Source organism: Garra rufa, chromosome 16 (assembly GCF_049309525.1).
Source record: "Garra rufa chromosome 16, GarRuf1.0, whole genome shotgun sequence".
NCBI lineage: Eukaryota > Metazoa > Chordata > Actinopteri > Cypriniformes > Cyprinidae > Garra > Garra rufa.
The window spans coordinates 20,037,762-20,060,181 of NC_133376.1; the positions used below are offsets into that span (position 1 = coordinate 20,037,762).

The 22,420-nt window shown below is 39.0% G+C and overlaps 2 protein-coding genes across 2 annotated transcripts in view; one reads left to right on the top strand and one right to left on the bottom strand.

Annotated features, from left to right (window-relative positions):
* Positions 1-2,599: 2,599 nt before the first annotated feature.
* LOC141288498 (zona pellucida sperm-binding protein 3-like) lies at positions 2,600-4,852 on the top strand. Its single transcript, XM_073820654.1, has 8 exons — positions 2,600-3,109; positions 3,295-3,413; positions 3,491-3,594; positions 3,657-3,834; positions 4,270-4,387; positions 4,467-4,549; positions 4,615-4,700; positions 4,773-4,852. The coding sequence occupies exons 1-8, from the start codon at positions 2,600-2,602 to the stop codon at positions 4,850-4,852; spliced, it is 1,278 nt and encodes a 425-aa protein (XP_073676755.1).
* Positions 4,853-15,301: 10,449 nt separating this feature from the next.
* LOC141288880 (complexin-1) overlaps positions 15,302-22,420 on the bottom strand; it is a 62,546-nt gene continuing 55,427 nt past the window's right edge. The window contains exon 4 of the mRNA XM_073821085.1: positions 15,302-18,748. Coding sequence (XP_073677186.1) covers positions 18,551-18,748 — 198 coding nt within the window. The 3' untranslated portion in view covers positions 15,302-18,550. The remainder of the gene's footprint in view (positions 18,749-22,420) is intronic.

Consider the following 22,420-nt stretch of genomic DNA (forward strand, 5'->3'; position numbering starts at 1 on the left):
TTTCTTCTGTGGAACACAAAAAGAGATTTTTATTATTTTTTTTTTTGGTTAATGTACAGTAAATGATTTATATCAGGGTCGGTAATGAACTTTTCCATTAAGGGGGAATATTTGCCACCTTAAATTGATTTTCAGGGGCATTTATTACATTTGTAAGGGCATTTTTTAAATAAAAAACACATGTTTTCTTTAATCTCAAATACTTAAATTTACCTAATTAATCAATATTAATCACTAATCAATATTTTAAACTGTTATCAATAACAACAGGCTTTTAAAGTTGTATCTAAATTATACATGTAAAAACTTAGCTCAAAGGGCTGCAATATTATGACAAAAAGCATTATTGTAGATTATTGCTCTGTTTAACATAATGATTATTAATATCGATATTGAAAACAATATAAAATGTTTTTGTTTCATTTTGGACACGACACATTCTTGGTCCATGACGTTAGCCAAGTCTAGCACAAGTTATGCAAAAACTTTGTTATAACTACTGAAGCTACTTAATTAATCTGTTATTTACATTGTATCTGCATTGTGTTGTTTATGATGAGAGAATTTGTGCACTCACAGACTAATCTAAGCGCATCTGATTGGCCAACACATTCCTAAGTTCAACAGAAACATGTTTGATTGGTTAGTAGACTCAACTCTGCACAAAACACTGTGTAAAGCACTTTAATTTCGCACTAATTGAATTGTCACTTTTCATTCATTTACAAATTTAATTTTAATCTTAACAGCCATAATGCGTTGTTTAATTATGCATTTTTTTGGCCCTTTGTCTTGAACAGCCATGGGGCGTTTTGTTCAATTTGGTCGCATTTTTGCCATAAGTTAATTTCCGACCCTGATTGATATTTTCTGTGCAATTTCGATGAATAGGCACTGGAATGTTCAAGCTTCAAAAAGGATACAAAGATATATACAAAAAATAGCATCAAACATCCATGTGACTGAAATTTCTTAAGCCTTACAGTCTTACTCTCCTACAGTTTCTATTTTAAATCCCTACATGCCTCGATTTTTTTAAAGCAAGGTTTTGATTCGTTCATCACACAAACTATTGTATAGCTTCATAAGAACTGGAATAATATTATTTCAATATAGCTTCAGCTTCATCCTTCAGGCTGTCAGGAAACTCAACTCTCTCCCTGCTCTGCCCCCACTCCCATCTTCTGCCCCACAAACTTTCTGAACTGACACACATACACACTGACCTGCACCAGTCACTTTGCGCAGCATTGGTCTGCCAACTACCTCACACTACTCATAAGACTGTTACAAGACTGCTCTGACACTTTTACATTTTTACACACAAGCTCTGTTGCACTATATTGTTTACATGGTTTGCACTCTCTACCATGTGCCCTTACTTGTATATTGTATTTTTCATTTTTATACATTATGGCCTGGTTTCGCAGACAAGGCTTAAGCCTAGTCCTAGACTAAAATGTAAGTCTGAGTTGTTTCAACTGAAATAAAATTGCACTGATTGATTTTAAAATATATCAGTGCCTTTATTTTGTCTCAAGATGCACACCAGTAATGTTTTTTTATTAGCATGTTTATAAAAATTACTTAAATGTCCTAATTGAACTATGGTCTAATCCTGGCTTAGTCTAAGCCCTGTCTGGGAAACCGGGCCTATATGTTTATTTGTACTTATTCGTATTTTTTCACTGTATTTAATGTTACTGTTTGTATTTAATGTTACTGTTTGTATTTAATGTCTGCACCATAGGTCTGAGAGTAACGCAATTTCAATTCTCTGTATGTCCTGTACATGTGGCAGAATTGACAATAAAGTTGACTTTGACTTTGACTCTTTAGGACCAATGTTGTCACTGAGAATTGGGAGTACATCTAGTGACTTAATGCTCAAGCTCACATTAAGTTTTTTCAGGTGCTTTGCGGGTGCCAAGTCTACGTCTTCCATTTCCCGCTTCATGCCTCAAACCCATGGATGGGTGCCGTTCATGTTCCAGGAAGGGTACAGTCATTCTGTTTGTACTACAAGAATTAGAAGTTAATAATCTGTGGAACCTCTTGCATATCTACATCTGTCTTTTAAAGGCCACTATTGTTTCTAAACCTAGTGATGCTGGACACAAGTCATGTTCTTTTGCCAATAGGTATGTTTATGCAATTTTAAGACATAGTTTTGAATGCGCAGTGTTTAATTTGTGTCTCATTGCAGATGGTTTGCAGCTGATGGGAACCAGCAGGTTTGTGGTCATTGTGACTCAACATGGTCCTGATAGTGGTAGATAGCTGCTTTCAAAATTTGCTTTTGATGCTTCAAGTGCTGTACTGGACCTAGGTGTTTGCTTTTCCAGGTGCAAAGCCTCACTTGGTCCCCTAATGGTTCAAGAGCAATGAAAGACTTCTGGTTTTCAATAAATTTGTTAAACCTGTTCTCGTTTCCAGTTTGTTTTTTCTCATTTGCTAATAGATAAACTCTCCAGGTCCGGAGGAGACTCAAGTGTAATCAATTAAGCTGAAAGGGGAGGAGCCATCCTAATTCAAAGCTGTATAAAAGGCAAAGTCAAGCACTGGTGAGTATTGGGGCATTGCTTCCAAGTTTATTAGGATGGCATTCCTGCAAGGTGTGTTAGTGCTGGCTGTGATTGTTGTATTTGATCTGAGCAATGCACAGGGAAGTTTGACGTACCGTCAAAGTCCAAGGAGCATGAGCTCAGAATCACATCTGGCTTCCGGAGGTCCTGCTGTTTCTCCTCGAGGACTCTGGAACCCTATGGGAATGACCTCTGCCTTGCAGAGTCCTTTTGGAGTTCAGGAGAAGCAGCTGATGCAGGGTCCAGTCAAGCCTCTGGATTGGAGGTTTCCAGTTGTTCCAGAGGTTCAGAGTGAGTTGGCAGTGGATTTCCAGATCAGGCAACCCGTGACTCCCAGTAGCGTAGCTGTTCAATGCAGTGAGAGTAGTGTTCATGTGGAGGTACAGCAGGACTTGTTTAGCAATGGTCACCTCATCCAGCCATCTGATTTGTCTTTGGGAGGGTGTTCTGTTGTCGGTCAGGTTCCAGGATCTAGGGTGCTCTTCTTTGAGTATGAACTACAGAACTGCAACAGTGTGCTGATGGTAAGAACTTGTGACTCTATGAATGTCCATTAAACCCTTAAATGTAGATTTCTTCACTCTGAGTTTGGTTCTTTAAGAACTGTTCACTGAAAGGTTCCTTGGAACCCAAAATGAGTATTCTGTGGCATAACCTCAAGAGCATGGCTGAGTTGAATGCTCTTGGTAACAACTTCCATCTCTTACAGGTAACTGAGGATGAGCTTGTCTACACGTTCTCTCTTACCTACGCTCCTGAGGCACTTGCTGGCACTCCAATTACCCGTGCCGATGGCGCGATTGTTGGCGTTCAATGCCACTATCAAAGGTAAGTGACCCTTTAAGTGACTGTTGCCTCTTGCCTTGTTGCAACTGTAAGACAATTAATTGTGTCTTGAACTGCAGGCTTCAAAATGTAAGCAGCGATGCCTTGGTTCCAACTTGGGTTCCTTATGCCTCAAAAGAGGTTGGTGAAGATGTCTTGCTCTTCTCCTTGAAGATCATGTTGGGTAGGTGCAGTTTCTTTGGACCTTGTGCATGTGGCTTTGCCTAAACTCTGTTGTTCTTGCAGACGACTGGTCCTATGAGAGGCCTTCAAACTATTACTTCCTGGGTAATGTCTTCAATATTGAGGCGTCTGTGAAGGTGTACAATCATGTGCCTCTGCGTGTGTTTGTGGACAGCTGTGTGGCTACCCAAGTACCTGATGTGAACTCCCTTCCGAGATATGCCTTCATTGATAATCATGGGTAAGTTGAACTCTTGGTATTGAGTTGCTCATTGTAGCAACTTTGTCCTAATTGATAACTAGGGTCAACTCTATAGCGTAATGCATCTTGTAATGATTTGTCACTGAGTACATCGCAAAGCCTTGGCACTTGATGCTCTAAAGCGGGGTTCTTCAAATCTTGCCCAGCACTGGGCGTTTAGCTCCAAGAGAAGATTAAAGTGTAGAGTCAACACCACCAAAGCTCCAAAAATCAAGTGCATTTTAGATTTCCAATCCTAATCAAACTCCTGAACCTAATCGAGCTCTAAAGTTTACTGAAACTCCACAAGCAAAATGCTTTTAATCAAGGTTTAGGGTTAAACTCTGCAGGCCTGAGGCTCTTCAGGACTCCTGGACTAGAGCTGCCCTTATGCCTTTAAGGTCATGTAACTGTTTGAGCTCACGTTCTTTTAAGGTGCTTTGTGGATGCCAAGGCTACGTCTTCCAGCTCCCGGTTCATGCCTCAAACCCAGTATGACAAGGTCCAGTTCCAGCTGGAGGCATTCATGTTCCAGGGGGGAAACAGTCATTCTGTATGTACTACGAGCATCAAGAGTTAATTTGAGTTTTTCCTGCTGCTTTGGGTTTGACCTAATTTTGAGTCTCTTGCAGATCTATATAACCTGTCTCTTGAAGGCCACTATTGCTGCTGTACCAAGTGATGCTGGACACAAGTCATGTTCCTTTGCCAATGGGTATGTTTATGCATTTTAAGAGCTTTTAGTTTAAGGTGCGGTGTTTAACTTGTGTCTCATTGCAGATGGTTTGCAGCTGATGGAAACCACCAGGTTTGCGGTTGTTGTGACTCAACATGTGGTCCTGATAGTGGAACTGCTGCTTTCAGTGGTAGGTAGCTGCTTTCAAAGTTGCTTTTGATGCTTTAAGTGCTGTATTTGACCTAGGTGTTTGCTTTTCTAGATGTTCAGTGGGAAGGCAAGGCCTCACTTGGTCCCCTAATGGTTCAAGAGCGTCACAAGACTTCAACTGGTTTTCAATAAACTTTAAGAAACCTATTCTTGCTTCCGGGTTTTTTTTTTTTTTTTTTTTGACTTAAACATGTGTCTCTTAGTACTTGAGCTTTTAAAGGGTCACAAAACCCTAATTTGTTTTGTGCTCATTGGCTGCGTGGCTTGTATAGTACCACTCTACATTAGCCGCGTTTCCACTGTCGGGCCAAAAGCGGGCGTGCTAGTGCGTGCCACGGCCAGTCGCGTTTCCACTGTCACTTCCGGGGCCTGATCGTGCCTCGTCGGTGCTTCCTCAGGGCCAATGGCCCGGGTTTTTCGGCCCTACGAAAACCTTGGGCCAGAGCGGGCCAGCTGGGGCTTGAGGCGTGGTCAAAGTGAAAGGCGGAGTGTGTCTGCGGTAAGAAGCGCATTTCGCCGAATTACTAATACAGGGCTCTTCTAAGCATTTGGGCCTAGGACAATATACAACGCCAGTTTGACGGCGTCTGCAGAAACGAAGATGTGATAAAAATAAAATTTTGGACAAATGCAAATAAGATCCTATAAAAATGAGATCTGATGTATAAGTTTATTTACGTCGTCCAAAAATTCACCAACACACCATGATAACATAACATACACTGTATCTGTACCTAAATAAAGGCATACAAAATTATACTAGAGGTACAACTGTGTAGTTATTTTTTTTTTTTTGCGGTAGTGTGTAGATAATGTGCAACATTTTGTTTGATGTAATACCAAGTTAGACGAAAGATTTGTGTGTAGGTCATAAAAACAACGCTTCTTTTCAAGTGATTTATTAATGTAATATATTACAAATATTGCTGCTGCATAAACAACTGTTGCAAAGAACTTCTTGCATCAGAACAGACATCACCAACATTACAAGGCGTTTCTGCATTCGCTGTATCCGGCTTCCACATCCCTGTATTGTTCTTTTTCGCCTTGCAGCTAACATAAGCTTTCGGTGTAAACGCCGCTGAGCCTCCGTCTTCGCATCTTGGTTTCGCTGCCTCATCTTCCACCAAGAAAACACCGAAAGGAGCAAACAAACAGCCGCTTCAGCTGTCTTCGTTCGATGATCACACTACCGTGACTTATTTTCAATCTTCCCGCTGAAAGGGGAGGGGTTTCGTGACGTTTGATCCAAGGAGGTGTGTAAAGGGCGGGCTTTAGGTTTGCGCAGCGAGGCTACTGGCTCGATAGTGGAAACGCAGCTTACTTTTGGCCTTGGTGCTTGCGACTCGAGGCCATTAGCCCCGCCCGGCACGCTCTTAGCACTGGCTCGCACTGGCCTGACAGTGGAAAAGCGGCTATTGGCTTGACTGCCCCTTTTAAGCATTAATGAGCAGTGTAATGTTATACATGACAAAGGACTCGTCTAATCCAATCTCTGCACCATGCTTTGCATGAGCTATCACAGTATTTATGCATTGGAAAGTAGTACTTGTTTACGTTAGCTGGCTTGCTGTTTCAGAGACATGGTTTGTGCCCTTCTTCATTGTAAAAGTTTTCGTTTCCCCGCGATGAGACCAGAGCTGAAGTTTGGAGGTGTGCTGCTGGGTTGCGGAGTCCTACGAAAACAGCAAATTTGTCTGTAAGGAACATCTCAGTTGTTGTGTGTGGGGTGTGTTTTTTTTTTTTTTTTTTGAATTGGGGACTTGTGGAAACCTGGTTTTGCGGATCATCTTTTGAAGAAAGACGCCAGCCCAGTTCCTTTCGATTCTGCCATCTGCACAAAAATGGTGTTTGATTTGCACATCTTATGTTATCGTGAACAACCCTCAGTTTTTATGATTTAGGCATGCTCAAAGTTTTTTGTTGAAGTATTTTAAATGTGCATGTAGTAATTTGTCTTTTTGCACTACTTGGTACAGTGTTGTTGCTAAATGTTCGTAAAACAATTGCAGTTGTCTTCTGGACGTATGTTCGCTCGCAATTTTGGGCCCTATGACAAAATATGAGTTTGGGCCCCCCCTACCACACCAAAGCAGATCTCTGGGGGCCCCTAAAGGGCATGGTCCCTTAGAATCGTCCTAACTTATCCCCCCTTAGCGGCACCCCTGACACTATCTAAGGGGCCGTTCACATGTCGCGTCTTTTGCCCGCTAAAGTCATTTCTTTAAATGTATGTCTTCCTTAAAGGGATAGTTGACCCAAAAATGAACATTCTATCATTTACTCACACTCATGTATTTCTAAAAGGGTTTTTTTTTTTTGCCTTATAATGGAAAACAATGGGCTCCAATGCTGTTTGGTTTCCAACATTCTTCAAAATTTTGTGCTTCAGAAGAAATAAAAGTCAAACAGGTTTTGAATGCCATGATGAGTAAATGATCACACAATGTTATATTTTGGTGAACTTTTGACACAAAACAGTTCTGATATCATTCTAACCCTACTGCTGTTCCAAACTTGTATGACTTACTTTCTTCTGTGGAACACAAAAAGAGATTTTTTTTTTTTGGTTAATGTACAGTAAATGATTTATATCAGGGTCGGTAATGAACTTTTCCATTAAGGGGGAATATTTGCCACCTTAAATTGATTTCCAGGGGCATTTATTACATTTGTAAGGGCATTTTTTAAATAAAAAACACATTTTCTTTAATCTCAAATACTTAAATTTACCTAATTAATCAATATTAATCACTAATCAATATTTTAAACTGTTATCAAGAACAGGCTTTTAAAGTTGTATCTAAATTATACATGTAAAAACTTAGCTCAAAGGGCTGCAATATTATGACAAAAAGCATTATTGTATATTATTGCTCTGTTTAACATAATGATTATTAATATCGATATTGAAAACAATATAAAATGTTTTTGTTTCATTTTGGACACGACACATTCTTGGTCCATGACGTTAGCCAAGTCTAGCACAAGTTATGCAAAAACTTTGTTATAACTACTGAAGCTACTTAATTAATCTGTTATTTACATTGTATCTGCATTGTGTTGTTTATGATGAGAGAATTTGTGCACTCACAGACTAATCTAAGCGCATCTGATTGGCCAACACATTCCTAAGTTCAACAGAAACATGTTTGATTGGTTAGTAGACTCAACTCTGCACAAAACACTGTGTAAAGCACTCTGATGCAGTGTGAGTGAATCTAAATTTAATTTCGCACTAATTGAATTGTCACTTTTCATTCATTTACAAATTTAATTTTAATCTTAACAGCCATAATGCGTTGTTTAATTATGCATTTTTTTGGCCCTTTGTCTTGAACAGCCATGGGGCGTTTTGTTCAATTTGGTCGCATTTTTGCCATAAGTTAATTTCCGACCCTGATTGATATTTTCTGTGCAATTTCGATGAATAGGCACTGGAATGTTCAAGCTTCAAAAAGGATACAAAGATATATACAAAAAATAGCATCAAACATCCATGTGACTGAAATTTCTTAAGCCTTACAGTCTTACTCTCCTACAGTTTCTATTTTAAATCCCTACATGCCTCGATTTTTTTAAAGCAAGGTTTTGATTCGTTCATCACACAAACTATAGCTTCATAAGAACTGGAATAATATTATTTCAATATATGGAATATATAAGGTGCTTTTTTTGACACTCATTTTAATGCATCACACTCTTTATATAAAAATTATGGCCAGAACATATTTTTCATAAATGTTTTACAAAAAGAATAAAAGCATACAAGTTTGATTATGAATTTTTTAAAATGTAATTTATTCTCGTGATGGCAAAGCTGAATTTTCAGCTTTTATCAATGCTGAAAACAGTTGTTGTGCTTAATATTTTTGTGGAAACCATGATACTTCTTTTTTTAGGATTCTTTAATAATTGAAAGATGGAAAGAACAGCATTTATGTGAAATTTTCTTTCTTTCTTTCTTTCTTTCTTAAACAAACAAACAAACAAACAAACAAAAAAAAAACAAAAAAAAAACAATCTGACACTAAATATTGAAAAAGTGTATTTAACATCAAGTCTTCTTCTCATACTGCTGTTGTTGTTTTAGATGAGATGTGCAGCTGAATTCAGGTTGCATAGAGATCCACCTCAAGAGATTACCTCAGAAACGTTTCTTTATGTAAGAAGTGATGGGGGTTCTCCTCACTAGCCTTATGTAGGACCCAATGGAGACCATTTAATTGACATAGACTTTTCATGGCTGCAGGACGCCAATTGAAGCCTGGCTCTCTTACCAGCTGAGTGCTGTTCTGAGACGAAGAAAGCAGCTGAGTATGAAAAGGCCACCCTTGAGCGTAAATGATAATGGAATTGATTATTTTTTTCCAGCAGCCTCATGTTTTTGTGGAACAGGAAGTGGAGTGCATGCTTTGGTGCAAAAGCATGGTAGTAAATGGATATGCAGGAATATGCTACGCTATGCAATTAGAGCTCTAGTTTCTTGATTTCCCACTTGCGCCGTTAAAAGTAACAGGTGTACACAGCAGTTTACTTGCATTAGCTTTTAGACGAATGGGAGTTCGCAACAGAGCTAGTTCTTTCCTATATAAGTGCTAATGTCTAGCATTTAGGTGTTTTCGTATTAAATCAGTCTAAATGCAGTCTCTGTGAATCAGTCATTCTTGAGACATGGGACAAAACATGTCCACCAATTATAACTGATATTAGTTTTAAAAATAAAACATATTTTCAATTGTAAATGCTATGGGGATTAATAATAGAATGTATTTAACACAATTATCCCCTTCAATATCATTTGCTCATTATTATGTGAAATCTATGACACTTATTGTCTTCTCACTACATCTAAAACTGTGTGTCCACAGAGAAGGGTTTATTCATTCATATGCTATAAAATGGATTAAAAACAATTTTAATGATGAAAAAGACCTTGTTTTATCAAAGGCAACACTTAATAATATCTCATATTAAAGCAAGGTTGTTTTTCAGTCAGACGTGTGTTTAATAAGGTTTCGAAGGTGTGTCCTAACTTTTTGTCAACACCGTCAGACATTACTTAAAATGTAATAAAATCAGGGAATATCAGGGGCTATCACTCTAAAAGGACCCCCTTGCCACAGTCCTCTTCTGCAGAGTACATCAATGTCACACAGGCTCTGCTAAGTTTTATAGTTTTAGAATATTTTAATTCTAATGTTAATATTTCGTGTGTCACAACTATGATATGTCAACACCAAACATCCAATTTCTGAGAAAATTATTTGAAATCTTTAAACCATTTTATTCTCCTGAAGCAGGTTCCATTAGCCTCTAGCATCAACAGAAAAAAAACAAAATGTCTACTACATGAACTCCATTTGTTTTGTGAAAGAAATGGCAAATTTGTCAACACCGTCAGATGTCACCACCGTAAGATTTTGTGTTCCAATAATATATCAAAATACTTAAATGTGACTCTTGAATAGAAGCTTTATAAACAATAACATACTCACTGTTTGTTGTGGTTGTTTTAATACAGTAATTAATTGATTCAAGGTTTTTGATAGTTAAAATGACTACAAATTCAGGTTTTGGTCAACACCGTCAGATGTGTCAACTCCGTCAGTTCTGTCACCTCCGTCAGATGAATAGTTTGATGATATTTCATTATGATATTTTATATTTGTTGTGGAATTGTTGGTCACATGTGAAAGTGTAATCTGTCTACTAACATGAGAATGTGTTTTGAAATGTTAAAAACATCTAGAAAGCTGTTAAAGATAAAGTTGAAATTATATTACACATTCCAAGTTAAAAAACACATTTTTTTAAAAAAAAAGAGAAAAGTTGGGAGGTTGTATCAAAGCATAGCTCAGTAGCTTAGTACATATAAGATACATAAATGTAGTTTTTTTTGTCTGAGTACAAAGTTTTATTTTTTTAAATTTTGCACCCTGTTTTGTCCCACCTCTCAAGAATGACTGGAATAATAAAAGTAATAAAAATTTGACCTCCAGCAGAGGGGTTTTAAGACTAATTCAAACTTTCCATTCCAGACCTAATTATGGAACTACATGCGACTAGAACTACTAGAATTGTGTTGAGAGAGATGCCAGATGTTGAAGGAGTGTAGTAAGCAGCTGTTTATATATTTTCTGTTGTCTTTGGCTTCTGGCTCTTCCAGAACTGTCATTCTGAAGTCTTTCATTAAGATAAATCACTGAGCTCTTGAGTGGGTGAAGGAAGTCATCTAAATATTCATGTCTAATATGTTTTCTAAATGTGTCATCAATGCCATAGGCTGGAAATTATGTGACTTTTTAATTACACCTTTTAAAAAGGCCCTAAAGACCTCAAGGTAGTGGCATATTTAATTTTTGACAGGAATAAAAACAAAGCAGTGAGGGATCTTGCCATAAAAAAATATCATGCCATATCAACCATAAAAAAATCAGTAAGGCATATGACTAAGGTTTATTCTGTTCCTTATGTTTAGAGTATGATGCTGCAAATGACATGGTTGTGGATTTAGTTATAACTTTTGAATGGAACCACAGTTTTAAGTATACAGTCATGGCCAAAAGTTTTGAGAATTACATAAATATTGGAAATTGGAAAAGTTGCTGCTTAAGTTTTTATAATAGCAATTGGCATATACTCCAGAATGTTATGAAGAGTGATCAGATGAATTGCATAGTCCTTCTTTGCCATGAAAATGAACTTAATCCCGAAAAAAACTTTCCACTGCATTTCATTGCTATCATTAAAGGACCTGCTGAGATCATTTCAGTAATCGTCTTGTTAACTCAGGTGAGAATGTTGACGAGCACAAGGCTGGAGATCATTATATCAGGCTGATTGGGTTAGAATGGCAGACTTGACATGTTAAAAGGAGGGTGATGCTTGAAATCATTGTTCTTCCATTGTTAACCATGTGACCTGCAAAGAAACGCGTGCAGCCATCATTGCGTTGCATAAAAATGGCTTCACAGACAAGGATATTGTGGCTACTAAGATTGCACCTAAATCAACAATTTATAGGATCATCAAGAACTTCAAGGAAAGAGGTTCAATTCTTGTTAAGAAGGTTTCAGGGTGTCCAAGAAAGTCCAGCAAGCGCCAGGATCGTCTACTAAAGAGGATTCAGCTGCGGGATCGGAGTGCCACCAGTGCAGAGCTTGCTCAGGAATGGCAGCAGGCAGGTGTGAGCGCATCTGCACGCACAGTGAGGCCAAGACTTTTGGAAGATGGCCTGGTGTCAAGAAGGGCAGCAAAGAAGCCACTTCTCTCCAAAAAAAACATCAGGGACAGATTGATCTTCTGCAAAAAGTATGGCGAATGGACTGCTGAGGACTGGGGCAAAGTCATATTCTCCGATGAAGCCTCTTTCCGATTGTTTGGGGCATCTGGAAAAAGGCTTGTCCGGAGAAGAAAAGGTGAGTGCTACCATCAGTCCTGTGTCATGCCAACAGTAAAGCATCCTGAGACCATTCATGTGTGGGGTTGCTTCTCATCCAAGGGAGTGGGCTCACTCACAATTTTGCCCAAAAACACAGCCATGAATAAAGAATGGTACCAAAACACCCTCCAACAGCAACTTCTTCCAACAATCCAACAACAGTTTGGTGAAGAACAATGCATTTTCCAGCATGATGGAGCACCGTGCCATAAGGCAAAAGGGATAACTAAGTGACTTGGGGACCAAAACGTTGAAATTGTGGGTCTATGGCCTGGAAACTCACCAGATCTTAATCCCATTGAAAACTTGTGGTCAATCCTCAAGAGGCGGGTGGACAAACAAAAACCCACTAATTCTGACAAACTCCAAGAAGTGATTATGAAAGAATGGGTTGCTATCCGTCAGGATTTGGCCCAGAAGTTGATTGAGAGCATGCCCAGTCGAATTGCAGAGGTCTTAAAAAAGAAGGGCCAACACTGCAAATACTGACTCTTTGCATAAATGTCATGTAATTGTCCATAAAAGCCTTTGAAACATATGAAGTGCTTGTAATTATATTTCAGTACATCACAGAAACAACTGAAACAAAGATCTAAAAGCAGTTTAGCAGCAAACTTTGTGAAAACTAATATTTGTGTCATTCTCAAAACTTTGGCCACGACTGTACAATCTGATGGCCATTTCTTTTCTATTCGCACACTTGTGTTGTTTTTTCTTTTCTTTTTTTCTTTAAACCAGTAGGGTTCTAGTAACTATGGTAACACTATGGTAATGTTTTATGTCCAGTCACTGCTTCCATCATTTTTGTGATCTGGTCACAACTCCAATGCACTCTGGAGTTTAAAAAGGTTGGTTAGGATTAATATTTGACGGATGAACTCACACTGAAACTGGACTCGTTCATTAAATAACAATTGTGACATTCCTTTCTGATAGAAGTCATCATCCTTAATGTTTGCTTTTGTTACTGTCACTATGGTAACCTGCATTCTCAGACTTTTGGTAAGGACATTTTGGAATAAGTCAGCACACTACGACTGCAAAATAATTTTTCCTAATTTATTAAGACATTATGACATGGTAACATTTCAAGCCAGCTGGCTCTTTATCAGAATACCTAAAGTGTACTACTTTTATTTATATATATATATATATATATATATATATATATATATATATATATAGAGAGAGAGAGAGAGAGAGAGAGAGAGAGAGAGAGAGAGAGAGAGAGAGAGAGAGAGATTTTTTTTTTATGGCTGATGCATACAGTGACCTTTTTAGGTGATATTCAAGGTTTTTTCCCTGCACTTTTTTCTGTACTTTTGAAATTGTATTAGTGGGGATAGGAATTATAGACAGTATTTGTGCCACTGATGTAAGTTGTTTCGTTTTTTCAAGAAGTCTCTTATGCTTATCAATGCTGTAAAAATACTGAAAAAAATATTGTGAAATATTATATTATTAAAATAATTGTTTCTATTTTAGTATACTTTAAAATTTAATTTATTTCTGTGATGCAAAGCTGAATTTTCATCAGCCATTACTCCAGTGTTAATTGTCACATGTTCCATCAGAAATCATTCTAATATGCTGATTTATTATTAGAATTGTCTATGTTGGCAACTACGGAGCCCCTAAGGGGACGTGGAGCAAAAATTAAATAAAGTTTAGTTTCGCGTGCTCACGTGAAACTATCGCGTGCGCACGTGAAACTTTCTCTATAGTTTCGCGTGCGCACGTGAAACTATCGCGTGCACACGTGAAACTTATAGTTTCGCGTGAGCACGTGAAACTATCGCGTGCGCACGTGAAAGTTTCACGTGAGCACATGAAACTAAACTTTAAAAAAAATTCTGTACATGAAGGTTTTCGCGTGAGCACATGAAAGTTTCAAGTGAGCACATGAAACTAAACTTTAGATTTTTTTTACTCTGACGTAGGCAACAGTTGTGCTGTCAATTTTAATTTTTTTTGAAACTGTGATACTTTTTTCAGGATTCTTTAATGAATCAAAAGTTTAAAAGAACAGCATTTATTCAAAATATAATTATTTTCTAACAAAATAAGTCTTTGCTATCACTTTTTTAACCAATTTAACACATCCTTGCTGAATAAAAATACAAAAAAAAAAAAAAAAAAGAAAGAATAAAACTTTAATGACCCCAAACTTTTGAACAGAACTGTATATTGTTAAAAAAAGATTTATATTGTTAAAAATGCTGTTCTTTTTAACTTTTTAATTCATCAAAGAATCCTGAAACAAAATATCATTCCAAAAAATATATATATATTAAGCAGCAAATCAGTTTTCAACATTGATAAATAAATAATAAATCAGCGTATTAGAATGATTTCTGAAGGATCATGTGACACTGAAGACTGGAGTATTGATGCTGAAAATTCAGCTTTGCTTCACAGGAATAAATTAGATTTTAATGTATATTAAAATAGAAATATGTTATTTTACATTGAAATAATATTTCACAATATTATTTTTTTTCTGTATTGTTTTAATCAAATAAATGCAACCTTGATGAGCATAAGCAACTTATTTAAAAAAAAAAAAAACATTAAAAATCATACTGATCCCATTTTTTTGAATGGCAGTGTATTTATATATATTTTAAATACAGTATCTTAATTATTTAAGATAATAATAATACTGATTTGTTTTCCAGTAAAACATCTAAAAATCCTAAGGATAGACCATGATATATGTATACATTCAACTGAGCAGCATGACTGCATAATATATTAAAACTTTCATAGACTGTGTCTCGAATACAAATGTATTTCGTCTTTGTGCACAGTGGATTTTTAAAAAAATTGTTTATACTCAAAATGGGTTAAAAACAATCAACTGGTATAATAAGTCAAATCACTGTTGTGTTGAAGGTCTTGTGAAGTGTTGCTTCTGAGCTAATTCTTTTTTCAAAGATTCTTAGATATCTTAACAGGATGATAAGACAAAATACTCCTTAAAAAGACTTTCTGCCAAACAGACTTTATCTATAAGAATCTAATTTGTACGATATCTTTCTGTCCTGCACATATTAAAATCACTGTTTTCCTTCAACCTCAATAAACAGGAGACTTTGCAGTCCAGCAGAAAGCAGGAGCACAAAAGCATAAAACAATTATATGAAATCACTTTATTATCCGTGTGTTGGTGATTCCATTTGGCAGGAATGTTACAGTCTAAAATCTGTCTATAACGGGCATGCAGTGAGGCCTACAGGTGGAGCGCTCAGAAAACACAGAGGACACACAGAAATATCATTTACAACCTCACCTACAGTGCACATCATATGCATGCATACAATTCATCAACAAAGAGAAAGGGAGAAGAATCTACAATGACTTAAAAAAATGCACCAAATAAGAAACAGAATTCTTTCAAAACACAACCACCAAGAGACAGGAACAGGAACAGATTACAGACAGAAAAATCACACCAAGATAATTTATCCTTTTTAACATAGAGGAAACCGCACAGGACGATGCAGTAGAACAGTAGACACGTACATTCAGATAACAACAATGGAATATTTCAGAATGTTACTGTGTTAGGCAGTATCTTCATTAGCATCTGAGAGACACGGAATGACTCTGAGTGAATGTGATTTACATTTAGAGAACATGATGATGACTATGCAGTATTTTTTCCTTTACTCTTACACAGTACTGAATAGAAAACATGTTGAAGGAATGGGTGAACATATCGTTGATTGTTTTCAGACTTTAAATTTAATTGTGTGATCATTTCTTTGTTCGGAATCTGTTAAGGACAATCACAAAACCCAAAGCCCAGAGAGCTGAGATGGTAATCGCACATTACACTACTGTACCTAAAAAGAACAACGTTAAAAAATAAACAATGGTAGACGCTCTCACAAACAGGAACACTCTTTGGTTTAATAAAACAGGTGATGATAGAATGGGTGATGGGTTTCGGGCAGTATATTTATTCATCAGTGCAGCTGATGGAAATTCACCATGTCACACTATGAGCTCGGCAGAATCAAGGGCAGTTGATAGTCATGTAGAAAAACATGTAACTGCAAAATTTTGTGCTCAGAAATGGCCTCCGTTGATTGTAAAGCACACAGACTGGCAGAAACGTGAGATTTTAAGTCTGTATGATTTGAGCTGAATCTCATCTCTCCGAAAGTGTTACAGCTGACATCGTCACTTCTGGCGAGTAAAGGCCTTAAACACAAGTGGCAGTAAATTCAGACAACATTCAAGATGATTGACCACTAATATGAATTTTAGCATCGTAGCAACTGGCTAGTTTGTTTAGCTGTTGAAGGACGCCGATCTTATCTGCAAGCACATTCATATCATAAACATTAATATATATATTTAATAAACTCCGTTTCTTGTGGTACGTGGCAGGACAGAACGCTATGACATCACTGTGACTGTGTGAAATAAAACAACACTATTTTATTTACTAAACTGAGTTTTACTTTTAAAGCACGGCTTATATGCTTTCTAGAGACACTGAATATTTTTATTTATTTATTATTATTATTATTCATATGCACACAAGCCAGTGTGGTTCAGATGGAATGTCTGGAATATTCGGAATGTTCAAAACAACAGAATGACAGCCTGATTCCTAGTTGTATTTGACAATTTGATTGTGTTTAGACATACACAATGATCTGCGACTAAGTTAACAGCTTTTCCTGAATGCGCTTGTATTTACAATAATTGCGGACGTAATATAAGCACACTCTATCAAACCACGGCGTAGCTTATCGTTTTTTCTTAGTAAAAAAAGAGAGGATGGATAATACAATCTGACTCCGCGTCTTTCGCATCTGATTTCTCATCATTGAGGAATTCAGTCCCGCTGTTTTCCCTCTTTTCAATGCAGTTACGACAACGAGAAATAACGTCATACATAAACTAGCAACAAGCAAGCATAAAAACACAAGTCAGATTTTTTCTTCTTCCTTTCTTGGCTCATAAAATGAGTCAGACTTATTTAGCGATCGCACAACTTTCTTTTACTAAGCTCGTTTGACTGATACTAGGAAGACGACACGGCATTTGCACACAAACATTCTCTAGCAAATAAGCTGAATACATAACCATGAAGATTGTCTGTTATTGCTGATCTGGGATCCGAGTCCCATATAGAACCAACGGACACAGGACATCTTCATTCAGAAACAAATATTGCACCATTGTCACTGTCTGTTTACGTAATGTGTGCTCACAACCGTGTGGTGAGAGCTAACGTAAATAAATGTAGACGCTACAAACTATTCTACTGTACAGCAGTGAAGATGAAGAGATTATATATTTATATATATATATAGCCCTATTGATCCAATTGTAGTTGTATGTGATCGATGTCACCCCTCACATTCTTGAGTAGCTACTGTAAAAAGCACAAATAAGTTCATTCAAGATGAGCGCTAAGCGCTAATCTTTACTTGCAACGGCTGGCTAACACATATGATTCCATTTTAATCGATCAAATCCAGTTTAGTAGAGATGTGAAAGTGCGTAACAAAGTAATGAGGGACTTACTTTAAAGTTTTGTTACCTCCAAAGGAAGCTCTACAGAGATGTGAGCAACAAGCTATTTAACACTGGTGTCTGCTGGACAACAAAATCTAAAACCAGAGTTATTGCCTTACATTTCAGTGTATTTCTGCTAAAAATGTGTACTGAGAACAAAGAAAATTTGTTAGCATGCTTAGAAGAAAACAAAACAACCAGATCATGTGTGATATCAAACGTTCTCTTCCCTATTATAGTTTTCAATCATATTGATCAGATGTGACAATTCATGATGGCAGCAGGAGCTGTATGGATGATAAATTAATCTGTATACAGTATATATCAATAAGTATACCACATGGATTCATCAGTAATATCTATACCAGAGCAACAATCAAAAATATGATATGATTGGAGAAATCTCTCCAAGATAAATTTATGGCTTTTACTCATAGTCATTGTTTCTTTTATGTATATCTATATATCTATATGTATATATAGGTATATCGATATATATGTATATCTGTAGTCATATACAGTTATATTTTTTTCATTTGCTATTTACAAACAAAATTAACGAAGCATGAGAAATATTCTTGCTCTTAGGTCTGGACTCAGGGGCATTAAATTTGTCTTTAAACAGAAACTGATTTATGCAATGTAACATTTCTAGTGCACACTTTGTATTTTCCTCATTCTTTTAATCAGAAAATGTCACACATTTTGCAGTTAAAGACAGATGTTATGGCACACGTTTTGAGTCCAGAGGTCTTAGAACAATTGCGAGAGAAGGGACGGGGAAAGAGGAGGTGGGATTTTATGACATTAATGATTTCCGTTTTATCATGATTTGTTGTGGAACGTTGTTACTTTTTATTGAACATATCTTGAAGCGGGCCTGGGAGGAACTTCATGACCGTGTCCACGATGCTTTCCTCCTCCTCTTCTTCATTGCCGCACCCGGCGGGGATGGCTTTCTTGGGACGGGTCAGACTGCCTTCTGCTGCCTGCTCCATGGCTGCCTGGGCTTCTGCCTCCTTCTCTTCCTTCTTCTTAATACCATACTGAAAAACACACAGCAGCAGCATGTTAGGCATTTCCACATGTGACCTTTGGTTGATTTATAAGCACATTTCTATATCCATACTCTGCAAAGATTTGTATGCAGTTTACTAAAATCAAAACCATAAAATATATGTTATAATTTGCTGAATGAATCACTTGCAGGACTATTTTCTCTTAATTAGCATACAAATGTTTGAGCATTGGGGAATTTTGGCTACACTCAATTCTAGATTGTCTCATTACCTGGATTTAGAGACATTTAAATGGGAATGGTGTTGACTATGTCCATAAAACCTTGGCGGACTGCCACTTGGCAAGTCAGTGTAATAATTTGAACCTGACAGTTACTGTAGCTGATTGATTCACAGAAGCTTCGTTTAGATCTTAGACACTTTCTCATTTACAAACAAATGTAAGAAAGGGGTTGCCAAATATTGGCAAGGAAATGCACTTCATTAGAGAAGAGCTTGGACGACAAACGGTCCATTTTGTCTTTGTTTTACCCTCAAATGGTCTGAGGCTTCTTAATTCAGTTTTACCCTTTTGGCTACATTAGAAAGACCACACATTTATGAAGTAATCTTACATTTAAATGAATTGTGCTCTTGTTGTTGACAAAAGGTTGGTTAATTTTTTAATGTTTTTGAAAGCAGTCTCTTTTTATAGAATTTAAAATATTTTGAAAAATAAAGTCCTTAAGGTCCCACAAATTCTATGTTTTTTCAGCATTTTTGAGTAGTTGAACCCTTTCCAACAATGACTGTATGATTTTGAGATCCATCTTACAGAAAGTTCAAATGCTCACTAATACTTCAGAAGGAAAAATGATGCGGTAAGAGCTGGGGGTTAAAACTTTTTAAATTTAAAAATCAGGGTAAATTTAACTTATTTTCTCTTCTGGGGAATATGTAATATATTTTGTAGCTTCTAAAGGCCATTACTAAATGAAAAAAAAAAAAAAAATCCCGCGGCAGGGATGCAGGAATTATGGTACTCGACGCAGCGTCTCATTCCCTCAGGGAACTGAGGTTACATACGTAACCTGAGACGTTCCCTTTTGTGAACGTCGAGCTGCGTCGAACGCTATGGGGAACGAGATGCCCACGCCTCCAGAATTCCAAGTCCCTGCCTAGGAAACCACTAGGACAAGGGTGGAAAGAGTTGTGTCTGGTGAACATGCCAGAACACAGGGAAAGTCTCCGACCTGGAGAAATTGCCAGGACGCGAGTGATATTACGCCTCTGTCTGAGGAACCGCCAGAACAAGAGGGAGAGAATACACCTCAGCCTGGGGAAACTGCCAGGACACGAGGGATAAGGAGTCTCTGCCTAGGGAAATTGCTAGGACAAGAGTGGTATTACACCTCTGTCTGGGGAACCACCAGAACAAGAGGGAAAGTAAATACACCTCGGACTGGGAAACTGCCAGGACACGAGGGAGTGTTAGTACACCTCTGTCTGGAAAACTGCCAGAGTGAGAGGGATAAAAAAAAGGAGTGCCTGGTGAACCTGCCAGGACACTGGAAGATCTCCGCCTGGGGAAATTGCCAGGACGCGAGTGGTATTACACCTCTGTCTGGGGAACCGCCAGAACAAGAGGGAGACAAATACACCTCCGCCTGGGGAAACTGCCAGGACAAGGAGGGATAAAAATCTCTGCCTAGGGAAATTGCTAGGACAAGAGTGGTATTACGCCTCTGTCTGGGGAACCGCCAGAACAAGAGGGAGAGAATACACCTCGGCCTGGGAAACTGCCAGGACACGAGGGACAAATGTCTGTCACTCAAGGACAGAGGAACCTGTTCTCAGGTAGCTCATAGAACCTGACGAATGTTAAGGGTGAGGACCAACCTGCCACACTGCAGATGTCCTGGATAGGGACACCTGCAGCCAAGCCTCGAGTTGAGTGAGCCTTGACCCCCAAGGGTGATGGCAGGCCAGAGGACTCATACGCAGTAGAAATGGCATCCACGATCCATATACTGATAGTAGGTTTTGAAGCAGGGTGCTCCCTCTTAGGGGGACCGTAACAAACCAGCAGTTGCTCTGTCTTACGCCACATGGCAGCTCTGTGGACATATATGTCCAGTGCTCGAGGAGGATAAAAGGCCTGTAGTGTAACTGGCTGTGGTACTAGTGATGGGACCTTCAGGACATACCCGGCTCTCGGGTAGAGAAAGGCTTTGGCCAAACCGGGCGCAAAGTCAATATAGGAAGGGGCCACTGAAAGGGCCTGAAGGTCTCCGACTCTCTTGAGAGAGGTAAGTGCAAGAAGCAACGCAGTCTTAATTGTAAGATTGCGGTCTGAAATCTCCTCTATAGGCTCGAATGGAGGTCTACAGAGGGCTTCGAGCACCACAGCGAGATCCCACGTGGGGACCCTCGGTTTCACTCGAGGCCTCAACCTGAGTGCACCGCGGAGGAATCGTTTGACCAAGGGGTTTCTACCCACTGACAGGCCACCGAGAGGGGCGTGGTAGGCCGATAAAGCCGCCACATACACCTTCAGGGTGGAGTGGGCTAACCTTGTGGAAAAGCGAGACTGCAGGAACTCCAGTACTGTACCTATCGGGCAATGAACTGGGTCTGATTGGTGTTGTCTACACCACGCAGTAAACAGATTCCACTTAAGGCCATAAAGTTTCCTCGTAGAGGGAGCTCTGGATTGAAGGATGGTCTCAACAACCTTGGTTGAGAGACCAGTGTCTATGAGTTGTGCCCCCTCAGGGGCCACACCCATAGTTTCCACAACTCCGGGCGGGGGTGAAGAATTGAGCCCCCGTCCTGGGAGAGGAGGTCCCTCCTGACGGGAATCTCCCATGGAGAGCCATCGAGGAGGGCGATTATGTCCGAGAATCATACTCAGGCCGGCCAGTATGGGGCTACTAGCAAGAGACGGACCCCGTACCGGCGTACTCGTTCCAGAACTCCCGGGGAAAGGCGTACAGACGAAGCCTCGGCCACTTCTGTACCATAGCGTCCAGTCCCAGAGGAGCTGGAGGAACTAGAGAGTACCAGAGGGGACATTGCAATGTCTCTCGAGTCGCAAAGAGGTCCACCTGAGCCTGGCCAAACACTCTCCAAATGTGCTTCACTACTTCTGGGTGAATCATCCATTCCCCGGGCCTCGGCCCCTGCCTCGACAGGACGTCTGCTCCTACATTGAGACATCCAGGGATATGAACTGCTCTTAATGAGAGAAGTTTTCCCTGTGACCACAGGAGGATCTGGTACGCCAGCTTGTACAAGGGGCGTGAACGCAGACCCCCCCTGGTGATTGATGTAATAAACTACCGCTGTGCTGTCGGTGCGGACCAGCACATGACGGTATCTCAGGTCTGGGAGGAAGTGCTTCAGGGCCTGAAACACAGCCAGCATCTCTAGGCAGTTTATGTGCCATGAGAGATGGTGGTTGCTCCACAGACCGCGGGCAGAGCGGCCACACATGACTGCTCCCCATCCGGTGAGAGATGTGTCTGTTGCCAGCGTGACGCGGCGACAAGGAGCTCCCAACACCGGGCCCCGAGACAGAAACCAAGGTTTCTTCCACATGTCCAAGGCACGTAGGCAACGCCGCGTGACCTTGATCTTGCGGAATGGGTTCCCCCTCAGGGAAAACCCCTTGGTTTTGAGCCACCACTGTAGCGGTCTCATGTACAGCAGTCCAAAGGG

What these genes read in the sequence shown, in the direction of transcription:
- LOC141288498 (XM_073820654.1), top strand. Translation starts at nt 2,600, where the DNA reads ATGGCATTCCTGCAAGGTGTGTTAGTGCTGGCTGTGATTGTTGTATTT. An exon ending in GCCTTCATTGATAATCATGG is followed by an intron (nt 3,835 to 4,269) that starts GTAAGTTGAACT and finishes CGTTCTTTTAAG; the next exon opens with GTGCTTTGTGGATGCCAAGG. An exon ending in AGGGGGGAAACAGTCATTCT is followed by an intron (nt 4,388 to 4,466) that starts GTATGTACTACG and finishes AGTCTCTTGCAG; the next exon opens with ATCTATATAACCTGTCTCTT.